Genomic DNA, 23,684 nt, shown 5'->3' with positions numbered 1-23,684 from the left:
CAGGATTAAGATGCCAGAAAACAGTCAGGCAGTGGTGGCGAACTCCTTTAATCCCAGCACTCGGGAGGCAGAGCCAGGCAGATCTCTGTGAGTTCGAGGTCAGCCTGGTCTACAGAGCGAGTCCCAAGACAGGCTCCAAAACTACACAGAGAAACCCTGTTTCAAAAAAAAAAAAAAAATGCCAGAAGACTTAAATGGGACTAGCCATTTTTACCAACAGGAGCCATTGGGTCAGGAGATTGGCTCCTTACAGGAAAAGCAAATGTTAAAGACAGTAGCAGCCAATTTACAAATGTGGAGAGATGGGAAGCCAGGGATGAGTCTGTGTTCAACCGAAGTTAGAGGTAATGCGGTGAGTTTACGGCTTTTGATGCAGGAGGAGGTAGGCAGATCCAGGAGAGGTGCGAACAGGTGTTCTGTGCATTGAAAGGGAACTTAAGGCCAGTTCTGTACAATATCCTCCCTTCAACACATTAAATCATTTTCAAGGCCAGTCTTACCCTTACCAAAGGTCAGACAGGACAGCCCAAAAGAAGAAAGGACACTGCAGATCTATACCCTTGGTGAACACGGACTGAGAAATCTCAAGACAGCAGAACACCAAAACCTACCAGCATACGGTTGTTACAGATTGTGACCCACAGGCTTTTTCCTGGGAATGCAAGGCTGGTTTGACATAGAAAACCAACCAGTGTGATCCACTGCATTAATAGGCCAACAGGAAAACAGCTTCAAAATAAACACTTTAACCTGCAATGTTGTTAGACTTAGCAGCTCCAGTGAGATGTTACACATAGGTCTGTTCAGTTCGACCCTTTGTTGTAGTGTGTGTACTTTATTTATTTTTGTTTAACTTTTTATTGGGTGTGGGTGGGTGTGGCGTGAGTGCGGAAATCTGAAGAGGGTCAATTCTCTCCTTCTATCGTGTGAGTCCCTGGGATCAAATTCAGGTTGTCAGAGTTGACTGACAGCAAGCATGTTTACCCCCTAAGCCATCTACTGGCCCTGTATTTTATTTTTAAAAGACAATCTCACTGGCCTGTATTTTATTTTTGTTGCACATCCTATAACACATTGTGGTGATTGGGTGATTATGTAGTTTTGAGACAAGGTCTCACCACGTAGCCCTGGCTAGCCTGGAACTTGTAGACCAGGCTGGCCCCAGACTCACAGCGATTCATCTCCCTCTGTCTCTGGAGTGCTAGGATTAAAGGTATGTGCTGCCACACCTGGCTTATAATATACTGTTTTGATCGCTACTCTACGTGACTTTATTGTGTCTTTTCAAATAGCTGAAAGAAACAGCTGAGTTTGTAAAAATTTTGTAAATGTTTGTAAACTTTGTAAAAACTTTAATATGAACTTTCCATATGTTAGAGAGTAAAGAAAATGTACTATGCAATCACACTGTCTTTCAGTGGCTTATGAAATTATCACTGAGTTTTCTTTGGTGTGATGTCATGTTGTCGTCGGAGATCAACTACCTTTGGTCTAAAGAACTTCCTTTGGCATTTCTTGAAAGGCAGGTCTTCGGGCAGTCAGATCTCCAGTTTGTGTTTATCTGGGGATTTGTTAATGTGTTCTTCATAATTAAAATAGACATTTAGTTTTGCCAGACATAAAGGCGATGGTTCCTGTTGTTAGTATCGTGCTTTGAACAGCCTCCCACTGCCTCTGGGTCTCCTTCCAGATTTTCTGACAGAAGCCAAATGGTAATCTTGGGCTGTCGCTAATGTAGACCATTTGGCTCTCTCAGGTTTTCACGTTGTTGGCTTGCAGGGCTTTGACTGTGGTGTGTCTAGATGTCAACCTTTTTGTGCTTCTGCTACTTGAAATGTACTATAGTCCTTGGATGCATGCATTCATGTTTTTCAACAAGTTTTGACTGCTTTCAGAATTACATATTTATTTGTAAATTTTTCCTGATGCTCTTCTCTCTCCTCCTGGTACTCCCAACCACATTTGCTGGTGAACTTGATGGTTGTCCATGGCTCTCTTGGTCTCTGTTAGATTTTTTCTTAAACATCTCTGTTTTTTCAGATTGCGTGATGGCTTTTGATCCGCCTTCACGGTCCCTGCTCAGATCTTCAGTGGAGCCCCTTGAGTGACATTTTCACTTTGGCAATTACACTTTTCAGCCCTGGGGGGGGGGGGGCGGGTATCCATTAGAGTTTCTAAAAATGTTCTCTCCCTTTTGCATTGCCAACTTGATGAGACGCATCACCACTTCGTTTGATCCCTCAAGCGTGGCTTCTGTACTCCTTTGGATGTGTTTACATCAGCGGAGTCTTTGTCTGCTGCTCCGGGTACCTTCCAGGACACATCCTTTGCCTCCGGGCCCACTCCTGTCATCTTCTTTTGGGGGCACAGTATTTTTGAGGGCTTTGTTGGTTTGTTTCTTGTGTGTTTCCTAGCTTCTTATTGGCTGGCTATTTTAGGCACTACACTGCAGCAATTCTAGATATATATTCCTGAGAGCTGGTGGTAGGCGGGTAAATTGGTAGGATGACTGACTGCTTATTTGCTCAGTGGAGGAGCTAATTTTGTAAAGCCTTTTTCCTGTGCAGCCTTTAATGTCCGTACTTAGATTTTTTTTTCTTATATTTTTTCTTCTTTTTCAATTTTAGCCTTCGGTTTGCCTGTGGGTGGCCTAAGGTACTTATTAATTATAGATTTCCCATAAGTCCACTTAGGTCCCCCATAAGCCCATGTAGATTTCCCACTAACCTACTTAGCTGCTTGGATTTTTAGCCTTTACTCCTAGGTTTGTGTGGGGCTTGGAAGCTGCTTTAGGCCATTAGGTTTTTTGCTCCATGGTCTGCAGAGATTGGCAGTTTGGATACACCCTCTCTGGTTTTGCCGGACAAGGCACAGCCTTAGTCAGGAACATCGTCTTCCATGCTGCCCAAAAGTGAGTGCCACTTTACGTATTAAGCCTGGGTTCTTGGAAGGCACCCTTGAGTCCAAGGAACTCACTATTCAGTGTGTGGTCAGATGTTGTATGAAGCCTGTTGTACCAGAGAGACTTCTACCTGAGTCAGCGGGTCTTCATGTAGCTTAGAAAATGCTTTTGTGTTTCCCATACCCTGCTCCCATCGCTGCCCAATGGATGCACCCTGCCACAAGCATATAGCCTTGTTAGCCCCCAGTGGCCATCTCTTTCCCATGATCTCTCTACTGAAATTCAGCTGCTCTGCTGATTTTTTTTTTTATGTCATAGTTACCAGCCTCCCCTTTGAACTCTCACCAAGATCTCCAGTTTCAGATATGCCCATAAGCACAGAGGTCTCCAGATGCTGTTGTAAAAAAAGTCAGTCCCTGGCTGCCACAGAGTGCTCTGTCTTAGTAGCTGCATTTCCCCGAGGCAAAGCCCTTATACCTCCATGCCCTGAACCTGCTTTCCCAGCAGTGGCACCCCTACTTTGAGTGGGAGCTGCAGGGTAGGGACAGGATGACAGGAACCCCTGATCTTCACCTGGCCCTCACAGTGAGGAATCTCCACCAATCAGCATCCTAGGGCATCAGCAGTCAGGTACCAGTCACTCCTGGCCTGTCTGCACTTGGAGTAGAGCTGCTCCCTGTGAAACTGGCTGAGGTAAGGAACCAACTATCATGACCATGCCTGTCTCAAGCCTCTGTAGAGCATGAATCTTAAAAGTTCTTACTAGTAGAAACAAACCTGGGAGCCAAGTATTGGGGTGAATGCTGGAAGGTCAGAGAAGCAGAATAAGCCACAGCCACCTTGCCTCACCAATTCCTCAGCTGATCCTGTTTCCTCAGACTGAGTCCACATCCAAACAGATCACAGCTGAACTGCTACTCACAGCCTGAAAGCTTAACTAGCTCTAGTTCCTGGTTTTCACGCCTTATATACCTTTCTGCTTTCTGCCATCACTTCCTGGGATTAAAGGCTCACTTTCTGGGATTAAAGGCTTGAGTCACCATGCCTGGCTGTTTCCAGTGTGGATTTAAACTCACAGAGATACGAATGGATCTCTGCCTCCCAAGTGATAGGATTAAAGGAGTGTGTGCCACCATTTTCTGGCCTCTACATCTAGTGGCTGTTCTATTCTCTGACCCCAGATAATTTTATTAGGGTGCACAATAATTTGGGGAACACAATATCACCACATTTCCCCTTTTTGTCTAAAATTTTAAAAAGCTTATAACTAATATAAGAAAAACTATATCCAATAAGTATATACAATATTTACAGTCAAGAATTACATTATCTATATCTTCTCTTTATTTTTCTGAGTAGATTAAATAATCTGCCCTCTATTCTATGATTTCTATGTATCTTTTTTTTAAAAAAACAAAAACCTTAAATCTAATCTCCTTTGCTTAGCCCTTTTCCTAACCCTTAACAACAACTTGTAACTAACCCTCCTAAACAATGAAATTTATCCCATACCCAAAACCCATTAGAAGACCAAAAAACCACCCACCCCACACCACCTCTTTGGGAATGTGGGCATCGTATTCTTAAAATTGCTTCCTGCTGGATATGGGCGAAAGTATCTTTATTCTGAAGGAAAATTTTGGGTTAATTGTCAAATTCTAGGAAAGGTAGCTATATCCTTTGTTGTCCATTCTGAACATAATGCCAGAGTTCAAGGCTTATCTCAAGTCCTTATTCAAGTAGTCTTTGAAACTGGATCATCTCAGCTAGCCAGCTCAAAATTGCTCTGAGCAGTTTGTAGTCCAAAGCTGATCTATAGATGATGTTTGTCAGCTTAGTGGTATTATTATTGTACATGTGGAATTATTGTTGTTGTGGGGTCCCATCTTCTTCCTGGAGACTTCAGTTGATGTTAGGCCTGGCTGTGATTTCCTACAGAAAACAGATAAGAGACTCGAACACAAAGACAAGTATAGGCAGCTAATTGAAGCCTTTTTTCTAGAATTAGTTAGTACTCTATATGACCATTAATATCTTATCAAAGTATAAAATGAACATATATATATTAATCTTGTAAATTTTGATATAAAATTCATACTTTCAGAAAAGTTTAAAGAATCAGAATAGAATCAAAGAATTGAGATTAGTAGTAATAGAATAGTCCCTTAATTAATTTGGTTCTTCTCCTGTGTCATATCAGAAGATGGCTCTTTCTTCTAGCATGATACAGCGAGTTTGCATTTCCCTTTTAACAATATGCTTGAGTTTAAAGAAGTTGGCCACTCTCCAACTCCAAAGTCAGCTTTAAATTTTAATTGAACTGAGACTAGAAGAAGACCAATGGTGTTAAATTTCTTTAGAGAAGAGCAGGAACAAACATTTAAGAAGACTTATGAAATTTAGTAGATGATATACCAATAGGCCATTTTACTCTTTTTTCTTGGGGCAGATGATTTGCCCTTTTCCTTCAGTTGTCTCATTTGTCCAATGTTCTTCAGATTCCTTAGCCTTCATTCTCCTAAAAGACAAAAACAAAAACCTTTCCCCAATACTAATTTTGGAGAGGTTTCCTTTTGGCAATTATATCTGATTAAATGAAAAGGCATATGTTAATGGTATAAGTTAGTTTAAATTGGATGGTCATGCTGGTTGATAAACTATCACCTCTTCTAATTAAGAGGTCTCTCTTGTTTAAATAAAACCTTTATCAATTTTGATGGTATCCACAGCTTATCTTCTCTTGTAGAAACAAAAGCAAAACCTTGTCCCCAACATAACACATATCCTGGTTTCTATTCTGAGGTCAGCACATCCTTAAAGAATATAGGCTGATTTAATTCTGTAGGTTTTTTTCTATTATCCAATGTCTCTCTGCAGCTGTTGTTCCTTTCTCATTAGCACTGAGAAAATTCAAAGTTAATAGAGCATTATGCAGTCTATTTATGGGGGGTTTTATTACCCCTTTCTGCTTATTTAGCATATCCTTTAGAGTTCTGTTTGATCTTTCTATAACTGCTTGGCCTGTAGGATTGTGTGGTATACTTATAATATGCTTTATATTGTAATAAGCAAAAAACTGTTTCATTTTAACAGAGACATATGCTGAGTATTGTCAGTTTTAATTTGTGCAGGTATACCCATGATGGCCATAACTTCTAGCAAATGAGTGATTACAGAATTAGCTTTTTCAGAACTCAAAACAGTTGCCCATTGAAATCCTGAATAAGTATCAATGGTATGGTGTACATATTTCAATTTTCCAAATTCTGCAAAGTGAAACACATCCATCTGCCAGATTTCATTCCTCTGAGTACCCTTTGGGTTACATCCTGCTGGTAATGGCATCTGATTATAAAAGGAACAAGTAGGACATTTCTTTACAATTTCCTTGGTTTGTTGCCAGGTTATGGAAAAATCCTCTTTTAAACCTTTACTATTGACATGATGTTTTTTTATGAAATTCTGAGGCCTCCAGCACATTTCCTATCAATAATTTATCCATCTCATCATTACCTTGTGCTAGAGGGCCTGGCAGACCCATATGGGATCAGATGTGAGTTATATATAAAGGTTGACTCCTTTTCCTCATTGTATCTTATAACTGAATAAATAGTGAAGTTAATTCTGACTCATCAGGGATAAATTCTGCAGGCTCAATATGTAATACCACACTTTCAGCATACTGAGAGTCAGTAACTATGTTGAGAGGTTCTAAAAAAATCCATCAATACCAACAGAATAGCATACAATTCTGATTTTTGAACTGAATTATAAGGACTTTGAACCACTTTACTTAAATTTTCAGAGTTGTAACCTGCCTTTCCTTGTTTGTTTGCATCTGTATAAAATGTACAAACTCCAGATATTGGTTTTTCCCATACAATTCGAGGCAAAAATCCAATCAGCTCTTTTTATAAGATCAATTTTATCACTTTTGGGATATTTGCTATTAATTTCTCCCAAAAAGTTACTACAAGCTCTGTGCCACAGTTCACTTTCTGTCCATAATTTTTCAATGTCCTCCTTAGTTAAAGGTATGACAATTTCTGCTGGGTCTTGTAATTAGAGTTTTCCTGCCTGGCCTAGTCAGGACAAATCTCTCTTACCCACCAGTCCCATAGTTGCTCAGACCCAACCAAGTAAACACACAGAAACTTATATTGCTTACAAACTGTATGGCCGTGGCAGGCTTCTTGTTATCTACTTCTTCTATCTTAAATTAACCCATTTCTGTTAGTCTATACTTTGCCACATGGCTTGTGGCTTACCAGTGTCTTTACATGTTGCTTCTCATGGTGGCGGCTGGCAGTGTCTGTCCTCCCCAGCCTTCTACCTCCCAAAATTCTCTTCTCTGCTTGTCCTGCCTATATTTCCTGCCTGGCTACTGGCCAATCAGCATTTTATTTATAAAGAGTGATATCCACAACAGGGTCTATTCCTGCTAATTGAGGAAGTCTCAATTTTCCTTTCAAAATCAAGTCAGAGACTTTTTTCCATATAAGTTTTTTATTTTTTATTTGGTTTATTTGGTAAAAATATCCATTCCAATATAGTATCTTCCCTCTGCATTAATATTCCTATAGGAGATGTCTAGAGGGTAAAATAACCAAAATGCAATCCAGCTTTGGATCAATACTATCCACGTGTCCTTCATGTACTTTGTTTTCTACCAAGGCCAATTCTCTCTCAGCTTCAGGTGATAATTCTCTTGGACTATTTAAGTCCTTGTCACCTTCTAAGGTTTTGAACAAATTATTCAGTTCATCATTTTTTGCCCCAACAATAATTCATAGATGAGAAATGTCTCCAAATAATTTTCGACTGTCATTAAGAGTCTGTAGGCGATCTCTCCTAATTTGCACCTTTTTGGGTCTAATTTTTTGTAGCCCTATTTCATATTCTAAATAATTAATAGAATATCCTCTTTGTATCTTTTCAGGAGCAATTTGTAATCCCCAGCAAGGCAAAATTTTCTTTACTTCTTCAAACATTCTTTCTAATGTACCTGCATTTGAGTCAGCTAGTAAAATATCATCCTTATAATGATAAATTATAGATTTAGGAAATTTTTTTCATATCACTGTTGTACAAAATATTGGCACAGGGTTGGGCTATTCAACATTCTCTGTGGGAGGACCCTACTGATATCTCTTAACCAGTTGAGAATTTATTATAAGTAGGCACTGTGAAGGCAAATCTTTCTCTGTCTTTTTCTTGTAAGTGTATTGAAAAGAAACAGTCGTTTCAATCAATAACTATAAGAGGCCATCCTTTAGTTAACAGAGCAGGTAAAGGAAATCCAGATTGTAGAGAGCCCACTGGCTGAATTATTTTGTTAATTGCTCTAAGGTTTGTTACCATTCTCCATTTACCAGATTTCTTTTTAATAACAAATACAGGAGAATTCCAGGGGCTAGTAGATTCTTCAATATGCTGAGCATTTAACTGTTCTTCTACCAGCTCTTCTAAAGCCTTCTCTGTTGTTAAAGGCCATTGATGAATCCATACAGGCTTGTCTATTAACCATTTTAAAGGTAGAGCTGTTGGTGTCTTTGGAAGATCATCAGTTGTTGTGCCCTCCTCTTGTACAATCTGGATGGCTGGTGACCACTCATTAGAATAATACCTTCTAATATTTCTCTCAGAAACATGTGCTAGTTTATGATTTGTTTCTGAGGTTGGAGGGATGTTAATCTGAGTATTCCATTGTTGCAACAGGTCTCGACCCCACAGGTTCATAGCTATGTTAGCCACATATGGTTTTAATTTTCCTCTATGTCCTTCTGAGCCTATACATTTGAGACATCTTGCACTCTGTTTTACTTGAGATAATGTTCCAATTCCTAACAGCTGAACGTTTACCTCCTGAAGAGGCCAAGTTAAATGACAAAATTCTGGTGCAGTTATGGTCGCATCAGCACCTGTGTCTACCAACCAGACCAGACAACAAAACACCATTTATTTTTATTGTTAGTTTTGGATTTTGTTCATTTATAGAAGTTTGCCAAAAAATTTTCTTTATGGTTTCTCATGAATTTTCTGTTCTCTCTGTCTCAGCTGTTTCATCACCCCGAGCAGCCTGGTTTATTCCAATAGGCATTTGGTTATTTAATTGCTCTGAGTAGGGGTCTCCTCTATGATTGCAGGAAAGGTCTGAACTGGATTCACTGTGGGGCCTGCCTGAGGCCCCTCTGGGAGTTTCCCAAAGACTGAGGCAAAGTATTACCTTGCCTGTCCCTTGTTGTTCTACATTTGTTGGTCCAGTGTTTTCCCTTACCACACCTTCTACATACTCCAGAAGGAAGGGGCATTCTGTTGCCATTGTTCCTTAAAGAAACATTGTTTCTAGGAACGCCCTGTTTACAGTCCCTTTTCAAATGTCCTTGCATTCCACATCCAAAACATCTGACTTTCCTCAAACCTCTTGAAATTACTTCTCCTATCCATATATCATCATGCTCAAGAGCCTCAACATTAAACATGTTTCTAATCCAATCTTCCAAGGGTGCAGATCTTGCCTTTAATGGCCTGATTATTCTCTTGCATGATGCATTTGCGTTCTCAAATACCAAAGAATTCGGCTAGCATCTGAATTCGGGACCATTCTCTTTACTGCTGAAGTCAGTCTTTGTAAGAAATCTGTGAAGGATTCTTTTGGGCCCTGTATAACCTTTGTAAATGACTCAGTTTTCTCTCCTGCTTCCTCAATTCTGTCCCATGCATTCAAGGCTGCCATTTGACATAGAATTAGGGTGTAGTTATCATATAAACATTGTCTTTGTATTGCAGCATATTGGCCTTCTCCAACAAGCTGATCCTGGGAGATTTGTATACCTCTAGCCCTCCATTGATTTTCTATGTCTTTAGCTTCATCTTTGAACCACATATGCCACTGAAGCTGTGCCCCAGGTTCCAGGACAGCATTTACCAGCTGTTGCCAGTCCTGTGGTATAATCTTATTATAAGTTGACCAGGAGTTTAACACTTGCTTTACAAATGGAGAATGCATGCCATAAGATACTATTGCCTCCTTAAACCTTTGTAAATCTAACATTTCAGTGGGAGTCCAGATATTTTGTGCATTCACTTGACCAGGTAACTGCTGTATGGTTACCGGATAAATTAAGGGTGATTTGTGAAAACAGGCTTTCTTTCTGTAACCTTATAATCCAATACTGAAACAATTTCATTGTTAATTTCTTCTGTCTGAATCTGAATTTCTCTATAATTCATTTTAGCAGGTTTTTCTAAAGCTTTTATCCTGGCACTTAAATTGACTATCTTTTTTAAATTGTAAAATAAGGATAAGGAAAGTAATAATGTGTATAATCCTATCAATATTAATCTTCTCATATAGTTGTTCCATTTTCAGACTGCCTAAAATTTTATCAAACAAAGTCCAATTTTCTTCTAATGTACACATAATACCCATTTTTTTTTTTTGTTTTTGTTCTTTTTTTAAGATTTATTTATTTATTATGTGCCAGATCTCATTACAGATGGTTGTGAGCCACCATGTGGTTACTGGGAATTGAACTCAGGACCTCTGGAAGAGCACAAATAGTTTTTTCCTTTAAAATATCTGATATCTTAGTTGACTTACTAAGTCTGCGTAGAACAGAAGAAATCTGAGGGAATTACAAAATGGCTACCTAGTGTCTGAGGTGGGAATCCAGAGAGAGAGAGAGAGAGAGAGAGAGAGAGAGAGAGAGAGAGAGAGGAAGGAAGGAAGGAAGGAAGGAAGGAAGGAAGGGAAAAAAAAAAGGCGTAGCCATGTGTTCTGGCTAAAAACTGAAATCCAGCCACAAGTTCTCACTTGAGCCAAGTGGAGCCTGGGCTTCCTCAAGCTCCGACCATGTGAGCTGCTGCAACTACAGTTGAGTGCAGCTGGACTGGTAGCTCCGGCAGGGCCTGAGTTGTTTGTAGCACAAGCCGCTTGACTTCACAGTCTGGCTGCAAGTAGCTTCAGCTGTGGGTAATCACTTGTAGCTACGGTCAGTTAGGCCTAGGTCCTAGGCCGAGCTGGCCCGAGCTGGGGAGCAGGGGAGCTGGTGGGCCGCCAAGCCAAGTGGTTTTTAATGAATTCTTGCCCCACGTTGGGCACCAAATGTAGATGTAATGGTCTTATTAAATAAGAAACAAAGAGCCAGATGCAGAGTTAAAAGCCCAAGAGGTCAGAGCAATAGCTAAGAGCTGAGACTAAATGTAGAGAGCTGTGCACAGCCGCACCCATAAGATGGCCCCGGCTTCTGCCCCCACCTTCCCGATGGTGAGTGCTCTTGGGAGTAAACAACTCCATATTTGGCTTAGTCCTAGGATCTGGCTTGCTTCCGTGAACCTGGACCTATCCACAGTGCCCACATGGCAGGCTGGGGTTGGCCACCCAGGGACTATTTAGGTCATGGGCGGGCTTTTCCCCAGGGTCAGAAGATTGTTCAAGGTTCCTGAGTAAACTGCTGAAAGAAGAGCTCAGTGTTGCGTCTTCCTTGCTGGTCAAGGCGGTCGTGACAACTAAAACCCTTTCTTACCCTTCAGTGCTGCTGCCATCCTTCCCCTGAGAAAGAGGCCTACTTCCTGTGTATCTATCTTTTTATTGACTTTCTGTTCTGCCTTCTCATTGGTTGTAAACCCAACCACATGACCTCTTCAACATGTCTATACAGACCTCCAGGTCTTCTATAGTTGGTATTGAGATTAAAGGCATGTGTCTCCATGCTGGTGGTGTCCTTGAACACACAGAGATCTGCCTGTCATGTGATCAGGATTAAGGGCATGTGCTACCACTGCCAGACTTCTGCTATAACTTGCTATTAGCTCTGACCCCCAAGCAACTTTATTTATTAACATACAAATAAAATCACAAATTTCAGCACAAATAAAATATCACCATACCTCTGCACCATGGGGACAACAAATGTCAGCAATCTTTCCTCCCCGGAGTGAAACCTTACTGAAGACCAGAGGTGGCATGTCACCTGGGCAGCTGCTGCCCGGAGTACTCAGCAGTGGCTTTTTCAGGTGGTACAGACACCACAGGCCCCTCTTACAGAGACTAGGGGGTTTTCTTAGATGAATGTTTCTCCATTGTCCCATGCCCTTCAAACAAGTTTCTGGGGACCTTGATTGGTGCTCATGTGCTTGTATGGTTGGTTGGTTGGTTTTGAAATGGATTCTCTGACTAGCCTGCAACTCACCTAGTAGGTTAGGCTAGCTGGCAAGCACCAAGGATCCATCTGTCTCAGACTCCTGGTCACTGAGGTCACAAGAATTGACCATTATGCCTAGCTTTTTTTTTTTTCAGTGTAGGTCCTGGGAGTCAAACTCAGGTCCTCATGCTTGCAAGGTGAGCACTTCACCAACTGACTTGTGCCTCCAGCTCCAAGTGGTTGTTCTGATTGTTTTTACCAGTTAACTTGGGTCACTGGGGAAACTAGCTGAGACCCTTACAGACAGACCTCTACCAGGCACAGACATTCTGCCTTAGTGTAGTGGGGCCCCCAGGTTTATCTCCTCCAAGTGTGCGTGTGCATGTGTGTGTGTGTGTGCGCACACATGTGTGTACACTCTTCTCACCCAATTGTGTCTGTATCCCTTGCAGATTCGTTCACTTGTGTGGAACTTAGATGACAGCAAACTGATTTCTGCTGGGACAGACGGTGCTGTGTATGAATGGAACCTGTCCACAGGGAAGAGAGAGACAGAATGTGTGCTCAAGTCCTGTAGCTACAACTCCATCACTGTCTCCCCTGATGGCAAAGTTCTCTTCGCTGTTGGATCAGACCAGACTCTCAAAGAGATCTCAGATTCTTTGGTGAGTCCACCCTCCCCATCTCTGGCTGCTCTACAGTGTTGAAGAAGACAGGCTCCGTGGCTTCGGTAGAAGGAGTTGAGAGAGAACCCTCCTTCATGGGACAGTGCCTGCTATGCCTTCTGTGGGGTCAGCTCAGTTCCTCACCCCTTGATCCTCCTGACTGGATCAAGCTGTGAGTCCCCTTGCCCTTTCTATTTCGCTTGCTTCTGTAACTTCCCATTTACCCACACCATGGAAATCAACAGCATCTCTAAAACACTCAGGGGTCACCAAGACGGCTCACTTAGTAAAGGCACATGCCACATGTGCCACCAAGCCTGACAGCCTGAAGTGGACCCCTGGGATCCACCTGCTCGAAAGGGAGAGCCAGTGCCCACAGGTTGTCCTCTGGTCTACACAGACCACCACCACTACACACACCATGACCACCCCCATTAACACACCACTACCATCACCACTATACACACCACCACCACTACACATACACACACACACACACACACACACACACACACACACACACACCATGACCACCCCCATTACACACACCACTACCATCACCACTACACATACACCACCACCACCACACACACCACTACACATACACCACCACCACTACACACACACACACACACACACACACACACACCACTACCATCACCACTATACATACCACCACCACCACCACACACACCACTACACATACACCACCACCACCACACACACACACACACACACCATGACCACCCCCATTACACACACACACACCACTACACACACCACCACACATACCACCACCACTACACACACACACACACACACCATGACCACCCCCATTACACACACCACTACCATCACCACTATACATACCACCACCACCACCACACACACCACTACACATACACCACCACCACCACACACACCACTACACATACCACCACCACCACTACACACACCATGACCACCCCCATTAACACACCACTACCATCACCACTACACATACACCACCACCACCACACACACCACTACACATACACCACCACCACTACACACACACACACACACACACACACACACACACACACACCACTACCATCACCACTATACATACCACCACCACCACACACACCATTTTGCACATGCATATACACAAATTGATTTAAAATGTAATTTTCAATAAACTGAGCTCTTGCCCTTGTTCTGCGCTCAGCTAAGTCACTGCTGTAGTTAGCTGCCATCACCCAGGCTCATCACTGTGCTCTTTCAAAATCTCTAACCTGCATGTTTTTATATTACCACCTTTGGCTCCTGGACATATGGGCAGAAAGAAGAACTCAATATGAACCCTTTACAGATGTGGCTTATGCCCTTCTCTGGCCCAGTGACAGCTGATCTCTGGCTTCTTAGGTTCTGCAGCTTCTTTCATGGGCTGGCACCTTGGGTGTGGGAGGAGGCTCATGGCCACCACAGCAGCAAATGAATCAGAAACAGGTTTGGAATACGGCTTAGTTAACACGGAGTGACTATCCTTTGTACTCCCAGGGACCTGATCTTAGTTCTTAAGCAGCTTGTACAAAGAAGGACCAGAATAATGTTTCCCCAGGGCAAGGCTGTGGCCCCTCCCCTCGACATCCCTAGTAGTTGGTGTACTGCCTGACCACACACACACATAATCATTTAAAATGTGTGGATAGGTGAGTGGGTGAGTGGAGGAATGAATGAGTTCCCTGAGAGCATAGTTTGGACATTAATAAATGCCTCCTGGATAAATGTATGATTGTCATCATGTTCACACAAGGTGTGTGGACAACATTGCAGTCAAGAGCTAAAAGTGGAGTCAGGCTGCCACTGACCACACTTAGGAGTTGAGGCAAGTTACTTCCAGCCTCCTTGACTCATCTTCTATTGACTTAAATGTAAGGGTAACTTCCTTGGGGGTTTGGGAAGACCAGATGAGTTGCATCAGAGAAAGGGTATAAGACAGTGTTTGTACATGGCGCCATGGGAAGATTTCTGGCCGTTGTGTTTGTACTGTTTCTGACACCCACAACTGGTTATTAGTCAAGAGCCCAAAGCTAAAGTGGCAGTTCAGTGGGTAAGAGCACTCTTGTGCAAGTGTGAAGACTTGAGTTGAGGTCCTAGCACCCAGGTGTGCCTATGTGGACTTCTACCTCCAGGGCTGGGCAAGACAGAGAGAAAAGGGTCATCAGAGCTTGCTGGCCATCTGTCCAGCTCCAGGGTCAGTGAAGGGACCCTGCCTCAAAGGAATATGACAGAGAGTGATAGAATGGGATCCTTATATCATGTTGGCCTCCATGTACTCACACTAGTGTGAACACACACACACATACATACACACCACATTAAGACTTGGGAACTCCAAATAGGCACGGTTACATATGCCTCTAATCCCAGCACTTGGGAGGCAGAGGCAGATGGGTCTCTGTGAGGCCAGCCCTGTCTACCTAAAAAGCTTCAAGCTACCTAAGGCTACACAGCGAGATCCTGTCTCAAAAAAATAAAATAATAATAAAAATTAGGAACTCTGAACTGGGGAGGTAGTTCAGTGGTGGAGAGCCTGCCTACCATGTGTGAGGCCTGAGTTTCAATCCCAGTACCACAGTGATGACCATGAGAAGGAACTAAGAAGTAGTTGGTTTGGGCCTTTTATGTGCTGAACACTATACCAAATATTGTAAGGAATAGGAAAAAGAGTTAGTAGAATTCCCACCCCAATGATGAAACTGAGACACTGGGGGACATAGCTCAGCCCCTCCCACTGAACAGACCTGCCTGTGTTCCAGATCCTTCGAGAGATATCAGCATTTGACGTCATCTATACGGCCATCACCATCTCACATTCTGGGCGCATGATGTTTGTGGGCACTTCAGTGGGAACGATCCGTGCCATGAAGTACCCCCTGCCTTTGCAGAAAGAATTCAATGAGTACCAGGCTCATGCTGGTCCCATTACCAAGGTGAGAGGTGCCTCCCCACCAAGTCCCAGCCCAAGCTCTGCCTCATAGACTTTCCTACCCTGGCAACTTCTCGGTGTTGCTTGTTTCTCCTTCTCCTCCTCCTCCTCCTCCTCCTCCTCCTCCTCCTCCTCCTCCTCCTCCTCCTCTTCTTCTTCTTCTTCTTCTTCTTCTTCTTCTTCTTTTCTCTCTCTCCCCCCCCTCTCTATTTATTCATCTGTCACCCATTCACTGGGCACCTGTCAGCTGGATATTACTACCCATGTTGAAACTACTAGGAATTTATCCTAGGAAGTAATGGGTCACACCTAAAGATCATTTGACATGAAATTACACCCAATAATAGACCCTTGGATGGGTGTTGTAGGTTGCCATCATATTTCCCAGCTGCAGTGAATTTTACCTACTAATGACCCTCAAGTATCCAGTGCTTCCAGACAAAAGGGAGTCATACCCCCCGCAAGAGATTAGACCCAACTCTGAGAATGTGAAGACTACCCCTAGGAACAGTAACATAGGCATGCTTTGTAAATAGTCCTATTCCCTTTTCTTGGAAGTAATGTCTATGTTTAATAGCTAAATGGTTCAAATCATAATGGAGGAAAAGAAAAAGGTGCTAAAATAAGAAAGCAGCCTGTGTCCAGTGGCAGATGGGTGGCTAAGCAAATGTGTTCTGCACATACAATGGAGTAATAGTCTTGAAAGGGAAGGGAACTCGGCATTATGCTACAACATGCTTGAAGTTTTAAGAAAACGGAACTACATAAAACATGCTAATCCCAAATAAGCAGATACAGCATCATTCCACCCACTGTGGGAACAGGACTCTTTGGCCCCTCCGAGGAGTTTTCAGTTTTTCTGGACCATGGTATTTATGACACATGGTTGTTGGACCCCAACCTAGAGCTGGAGAAGACAGTGATCTGGCATCTGCAGGATGTCCTCCACTGCTGGGTGAAGACTTTTCCATTTTGGATTTAGTCCTAGGGCACTGGTTCTGCTGCCCATAGCTTTGTTAAGTCTGAGGCCTTTGGGTTCTTTCCACAGCCCACTGTCAAGGGGTTCGAGTGTGTGGAATGTCCATCTGGGACTCACCCAAACTGATCAATAAAACTTTGATTCATACTTTTAAAAAGAAGATATCAAAAGTGATAGAAAGTAGAATGGAGGTTGTCATTCTATACCCCTCTGGGGTGGGAGCAAAAATTAGAATTATTGTTTAATTTGTGCAGTCTTAGGTTTGTTTGGGTTTTTGTTTGTCTGTTTTATTTTGTTTTCAAGGCAAGGTTTCTCTGTGTAGCCCTGGCTATCCTGGAAGTTATTCTGTAGACTAGGCTGGCCTCAAACTCACAGAGATCCACCTGCCTCTGCCTCCCGAGTGCTGGGAGTAAAGGAGTGAACCATCAACGCCCAGCTGCAGACCACAGTTTTAGTTTTAAAGAACAATAATTATGGTTGGATGGTGGTGATAACTCCACAGCTTCATGTGTCATCATAAACTATACAACAAAAATGGTTAGGGTGCTAAATTTTATAGTGTATACATTTTTCCATAACAAAAAGTGAATGAAAAAGAGTTCTCTGGCATGAAAAAATGGATGCCAATAAATCAGAGCTAATAGAAAAGTAAAAGTCACTCATGGAGGTGGGGGGGGGGGGTGTGTGATTACCAGGTCCTGAGAAAATGTATGCCTCCTTTATCTGAAATTAGATGACATGAAAGATTTTTTATTATGTCCTGAATTCAATATTGACTCAGTGTCTTACTTTTCTATTGCTGTGATAAAATCCCATGACCAAGGCAACTGCTAAACAAGTGTTTAATGTGACATACGGTTTTAAAGGGTTGGAGACCGTGATGGCAGCGTGAAGGAGCAACCGAGACTCATGCCGTGATCCATAACCATGAGGCAAAGAACAGTGATTGGAAATGCATGAGCCTTTGAAACCTCAAAACCTGTTCCCAGTAACACACCTCCGCCACTAAAATCACACCTCCTCATCCTTTCCAAATAGGTCCACCAGCTGGAACCATTCTCATCCAATCCAGCACACTTACCTGTAGGTACTGTACACGTTAGAGAAGGATGTTTTCATTATAAAATGACACATGTCTGTACTGAGCCTGGGCATTGTGTCCAAAGTGAAGTGTGATGATGTAGTCCATCTTCCCTTCAGATCTACTGAATTTTGTGGTAAAAATCATTTGTGTTGTAGAAGCAATGTATGTTTATGTTAGAAGTCAGGCCTTCATCAGGCCTTTCAGTCAGTAACGTCATCATTCATATTCTGACACCACCCCCCTCATGTATATTATACATGTGTCTGGAATGAAGATCATACTATATGGCCACTCTTTCACAACCTGCCTCTTAAAACTTTAACATTATTGTAAGAATTTTTCTATATGGTTGAATGTTCCTCAAAAGCAATGTTTTTTAGAGGCTGGAGAGATGGCTCAGTGGGAAAGAGCATGTGTTGCTCTTATAGAGTCCAGATGAACATTGACATAGTTCCCCTCTTTAGACCTTTGACCTTCCTTACTGTATGGTTGTGCCTGAAAGAGGCTAGTGCTCAGTCTTATGGAGTAAACAAACACAGCAGAAAATTGGGAGTTAGAAAAAGGAAATCAGTCTTCTCCAGGGGAGTCAAGAAGCCAGCTCAGCTTTTAAAGACTCTTATAGGCAGCAACAATACCAGAAACCCAAAGCCCAGGAAAATAAGATCATTAAAATCAAATTTACTGAGGTAGGAGAACAATCGCTCTGTTCCTAAACTCAATTAGGGACTACCTCAGATAAAGGACAAATTACAGGTAGGACGAGACAAAAGCAACCTATAGTCACAATGATAGATCCATGGTTGCCCATGGTTACCTCTGCTCCATTAGCACAGTGAGAACCATACTGAAGCAGACAGAGACTGAAAATGATAATGAGACACGTGTGACATCCAGAGGCATGATGAAGAAGAGCACAGGCTAAATCTCCCCCTCTACATGTAGTGGCACCAAGAAACCATCCCTGACGACATACATAAGAGCTTCACATTTTGATTGTTTGCTTTTGAGTGAGCTAGGGATTTTCTCTCCCCAGACACTGACTCCTTCATATTCCCTCATCAATGAAGAAATCTGTTCATGCACCAAGGTGCTTCTGTCTAATTATCCTGGTAAAGAGCATGCATGCCCAGGGAAGTGTGCAGAGCTGCGTGGACCAAAGCCTGTGCAGTAGCCAGCTCCATCCCGGACATCCACGACTGCAGAAAACTTCTCCATGCTCTTTTCCTCCACAGATGCTGCTCACCTTTGATGACCAGTTCCTACTGACTGTTGCTGAGGATGGCTGCCTGTTCACCTGGAGGGTCTTTGATAAGGAAGGCCGGGGAATCAAAAGAGAGAGGGAGGTGGGCTTTGCTGAAGAGGTGCTCGTGACTAAAACAGACATGGAAGAGAAGGTAAGAACCAGGTTTAATTGGGGGTGTGGGGGGACAAAGAATTCCTTAGCAGACTACATTCAGAGGGCTCAGGCCAGCATCTAATGTCCTCTGAAGGACCAGCTCCACCCATGTCTGGTGCAGACAGTCACAGCTCTCTTCACAGCTCCATCCATGCTGGCAAGCAAACCTGTTTGCAACTGCCCTCACACTGTCTGTCTTTCTACGCCACCGTGATCACCCTGACTTATACTGTGTTCAAGTCCGGTGACCCTGCTTTCTTCTGGCTACCGTGTAAGAACAAAACTATAGCAAGGGGCTTTAAAGATAACCAATACACATTCATAAAATTAAACTACCACATGTCCAAGTTGGAGCCTGTGGTGATATTTTGTTTGTGCTCAAACAAATAAAGCTTGCCGGGAAGATCAGAGGGCAGAGCTAGCCACTAGTGACCGGACAGTGGTAGGCATACACCTTTAATCCCAGCACTTAGAAGGAGGAAAAGGAAATGATAAGGTGGGGTGGAGACAGGAGCTCCACCCCTTTCAGTCTGAGGATTCCTAGAGGCAAGAAGTCTTTCTAGTGGTTGCTGCTCTGCTTCTCTAATCTGTCAGCTTTCACCCTGATATCTGACTCTGGGGTTTTTATTATTAAGACCAATTAGAAATTGTGCTACAGTAGCTGTGAACTGTGATGATTTCCAGTGCACTGAACCTTCATATTAAAACACGTGACCTGGGAGAAGATGGCTCAGTCAGCAAGCTAAAGACCTGAGGTTGGATCCCCAGCACAGAGCTGGGCACAGAGGCCTGTGTATATAACCCCAGAGCTAGGGGTGGAAGAGACCAGAGGACGCAAAGCTCATTGGCAAGACAACCTGACTGAACTGATGAGCCCCAGGTTCAACGAGAGACCTTGTCTCAGAACACAAACTCAAGAGGAACTGATGAAGATACCCAGTGTCAGCCTCTGGACTACACACACACACACACACACACACACACACACACACCATGAGCATGCATGAACACCCACATTCATAAGTGTGTGCACACAAATGGGCGCAGTAGCTCACATCTGTAATCCAATCACAAAGGTGGCTGAGACAGGAGGATTGTGAGCTTGAGGAAGGAAGGAAAGGAGGGAGGGAGAGAGGAAGAAAGGGAAGGAGGAAGGAAGGAAGGGAGGATAGACAGAAGGAAGGAGCATTTGCCTTGGAGCATGTGCCATGCTGGTGACATACCTCTCATAGAAACCTCCGAATACCTCTGTGAAAAAGACACTCTTCTCCCCCATGACTCAAGGGTTATGGATCAACCTCATCCAAAGAGGTTTAGTGCCGGATCCAAACTCACTGTACTAGTAAGTAGTAGGACCAGAATTTAATTCCAGATTGAATCTGAAGATGGCTCTCAGTCACTATACCAAGGGAACCTCCCTCCTATTGGTACGGTAAGTTCAACACAGCAAATGTTTTGCTGAAATCTGAGTGCATAGCCCTGGGCACAGCTCATGAATGAAGCTTAATGTCTGGCTCTCAGAGAATCCCAGAGCTATACAGTCATTACTGCTCAGGAAAAAAAAAAAAATCTGAGTAGCTGAGTGCGCTCCCTGTGGTTGGCGAGGCTCTGGGCATGAGTGTTTGGTTGTGAGCCTAGCCTTTAATGGCTGAGCCATCTCTCCAGCCCAGCATGAGTGTTTGGAAAAGTCACACAAGGATGCTGTGATCAGGGGGCCTCACAGTCAGGGGAGGAGAGACAACAGGCTGCCAGACAGTGCTGCAGAGGCCCAGCAGGATGGAGGGCCCTGGTGTTTCTTGGACAGCCCTTCCAGAACACCCTGGAACCTTCTCTATGAAAAGCAAAGGAGAAGGAAGGAGGGAGGGAGAGCCTAGCCTCCCTGTGGCAAACATATCTGCTCTGTTTTCTTTTCTTCCCATTCTTCCCAGAGAGCAGAGAAGGCAGACAGGAGGTACAGGGACAATCTCCCAAGTCTGATAGTGTCTGGGCTGACCCTGACCCTGACCCTGACCCCTGACCACAGTGGAAACATCGTGTGTGTGTGTGTGTGTGTGTGTGTGTGTGTGTGTGTGTGTGTGTGTCCCACTTCCTGAGCCATCAAGATGAATCTCTGTAAACCTCTTCCCGGCTCCCTCCTACCTCGTCTCTCTATGTCCCTGAAGTGATATTCCTCATATTCCTCATTCTCCCTGGTTCCAGCTCCCTGTCGTTCTGTTCAGTGACATTCCAAGTAACTGTCTCTCAACCAGGGATTTCCTCACTCACTCTGTCATTGAGATGCACATGGATATCCATGTGCTGGAAACAGAATCAAGTGCTGTGTGCCTGAAAGGCCACCATCGCTGAAACTACAGAGATAAAAGGCACAGGGGGTCCCTCGGCCTATAGCCTGAGAGGAAAGCCAGGGAACAGGAAACCAACTGGGAAGCAAGCTGCAGTGGTATTATCAAAGAATGCTGCCGTGGGAATGCAAGGGAAGGACCCCAGCCCAGTGCAGGCTGTGTCAGAGGAAGCAAGCCCTGTACAGCACCTTCCAGAACAAAAGGCTTTCCCTATGGAGCAAGCCGTGTGTGTGGAGAGGTAAAGAGGTAGCCCTCTGGGAAGATGTGCCTAGCAGCTGTGAGTAGAATGTGTTGCTGAGAAAGCTGGAGAGTTGGAGAGACCAAAGGCCTTTTGCATGTCTTAGACTGGGAACTGCTGGGAAGGACCACGGGTAGACTTTACATCAGGAAGTATCATGACAAGATTCCCACCCTGGAAAGATACTCCGCAGCATCGCAGAAACAGAATATGGAAGGCCAGTGAACATTAGCACCTGGAACATCCCACATCAAAACCTGGACCATTTGCAACAATGTCTCACTAGTTCAACACAGGCCTTGGGGCCACCTGTTCACCTGCTGAACATTTACCAGTGTTGACAGTAGTGTTGCTAGGCTCTGGAGAGAGGATCATGAAGCCAGATAGGCCCAACCCGACGCTTTAACCCGACGCTTTGGTACAGCCTGAGGAATCTTCTAACATGACCCTCTCTCATCACCACAGAGCCAATCAGGCACCACATTTTCTAGAATCTCTTTCTATAGTCTTTCAATTCCTCCATGCTTCCCTCACCCACCTCAGCTCACCTACCACCTCTCACCAGAACTCTGCAGTCACATTCCAGCTAGCCACCTCACCTCTAATGTATTCTGTGCCACGTACCGTCATCAAAAAGTCCTCATAACACCAAAGCCAATTAAGGAGGCTAGATGACGCTCTTTGGGGTCCCTCTAGTGCCATATCCATTCATTGTTCTTGACCTATAACACTCCAATGGTCTCTAAGCTCAGACTCCTCCCTCTACCTCCCATTGGTACCAAACCACATGAGGCCCCAGAGTGGGCCTCCCTCCTCCATACCTCCCATATGCCAGGTCCATGCCAGGTGCCAGTTAGGAGTACAGGAACAAATGTAACATGTTCTTGGCTGTCGTGGAAATAAGGGAAACAGAGCAGCAAAGTCAAGGTGAGGGGAATGTAGTCAAGGTGAGCAAGAAGAAATCATCTGTGTCCTCTCCCGGTCTTCAGCATTGGCTCTGTGGGAAATGAGGGGTTGGCATATTTCAGGACTTCCAGGAAACTTCAGTTGTAATGGAAAAAACAAACACTAGCCACTAGACTTCGGAGCCCAGGAGAACTGGGGCGTGGCCCATTAAAATAACAGTGGTGACACCAGCACAGGCCTGAGTGAAAGACCTGAGTGGGGCAGTGGCCACACCATTGGGCACTCAGTCACAGCTTGTAACTACATGTTCATTTGGCTGCCTCAGGAGGCTGTGGGTTTCACAGGGACAGTCAACAAGTATCTTTTGGGTTTGGGGGTGTAGCCCAACGTAGAACTCTTGACGTGAGGCCCTGGGTTTGACTTGAAGTACCACACACAGAGAAGGAGAGTATCTTGATTACCAACTATGTTTTAGCCCTGTTCTTGGGCAACATTGGAGAACAAAACCAACAAAGACATCAGCTGTGGGGAGCTTAAATTTCTAATGAAAGAAAAAGACAATGGAATAAAGAAAATAATAAACAAATTATTAATTACCAAGTGCTGATATCTGAAGAAATAATTTAAAATAGAGCATAAGATGGGGTTAAGAAGGGGGGTCAACCCCATGGGAGGCCTTACCTTCTTATAGGAGGGAATAGGGGGTGGGCTGGGGGAAAGCTGGAGGGGCGGGAGAAGACAGAGATCTGTGATTGGTATGTAAAATGAATTAAAAATGTCTTAATAAAAAAGTTAAAGAATTCAAAAAGGGGGGACTCAATAATTCTGTGCTGAGAATGGGGACTGGGGGATAGCAGGATTAAGTAGAGGGTCCAAGTAGGCCTCACCAAACAGGTAACATTTATGCCAATTTGAAAGACATGAGAGCTACTGGCACACAGTGGGACCACTGAGCACATAGTATAAAGATAGAGGAAGAGTCTCTTGTGTGTCCTAGCATCATCTGTATATCTTGTAAGGGAAATGGTGACACATTCTGTCGGGGCCTGGCT

The 23,684-nt window shown here is 43.8% G+C and overlaps 1 protein-coding gene across 1 annotated transcript in view; it reads left to right on the top strand.

The window, feature by feature from the left end:
• Nucleotides 1–23,684, top strand: part of Cfap57 (cilia and flagella associated protein 57) — an 81,493-nt gene that overhangs the window by 25,769 nt on the left and 32,040 nt on the right. Inside the window, exons 10-12 of the mRNA XM_036180110.1 lie at nucleotides 12,501–12,713; nucleotides 15,518–15,691; nucleotides 18,983–19,144. Coding sequence (XP_036036003.1) covers nucleotides 12,501–12,713; nucleotides 15,518–15,691; nucleotides 18,983–19,144 — 549 coding nt within the window. The remainder of the gene's footprint in view (nucleotides 1–12,500; nucleotides 12,714–15,517; nucleotides 15,692–18,982; nucleotides 19,145–23,684) is intronic.

The sequence above is a fragment of the Onychomys torridus genome, chromosome 2, assembly GCF_903995425.1.
Source record: "Onychomys torridus chromosome 2, mOncTor1.1, whole genome shotgun sequence".
NCBI classification, from domain to species: domain Eukaryota; kingdom Metazoa; phylum Chordata; class Mammalia; order Rodentia; family Cricetidae; genus Onychomys; species Onychomys torridus.
This window is presented reverse-complemented; position numbering and strand designations above follow the sequence as displayed.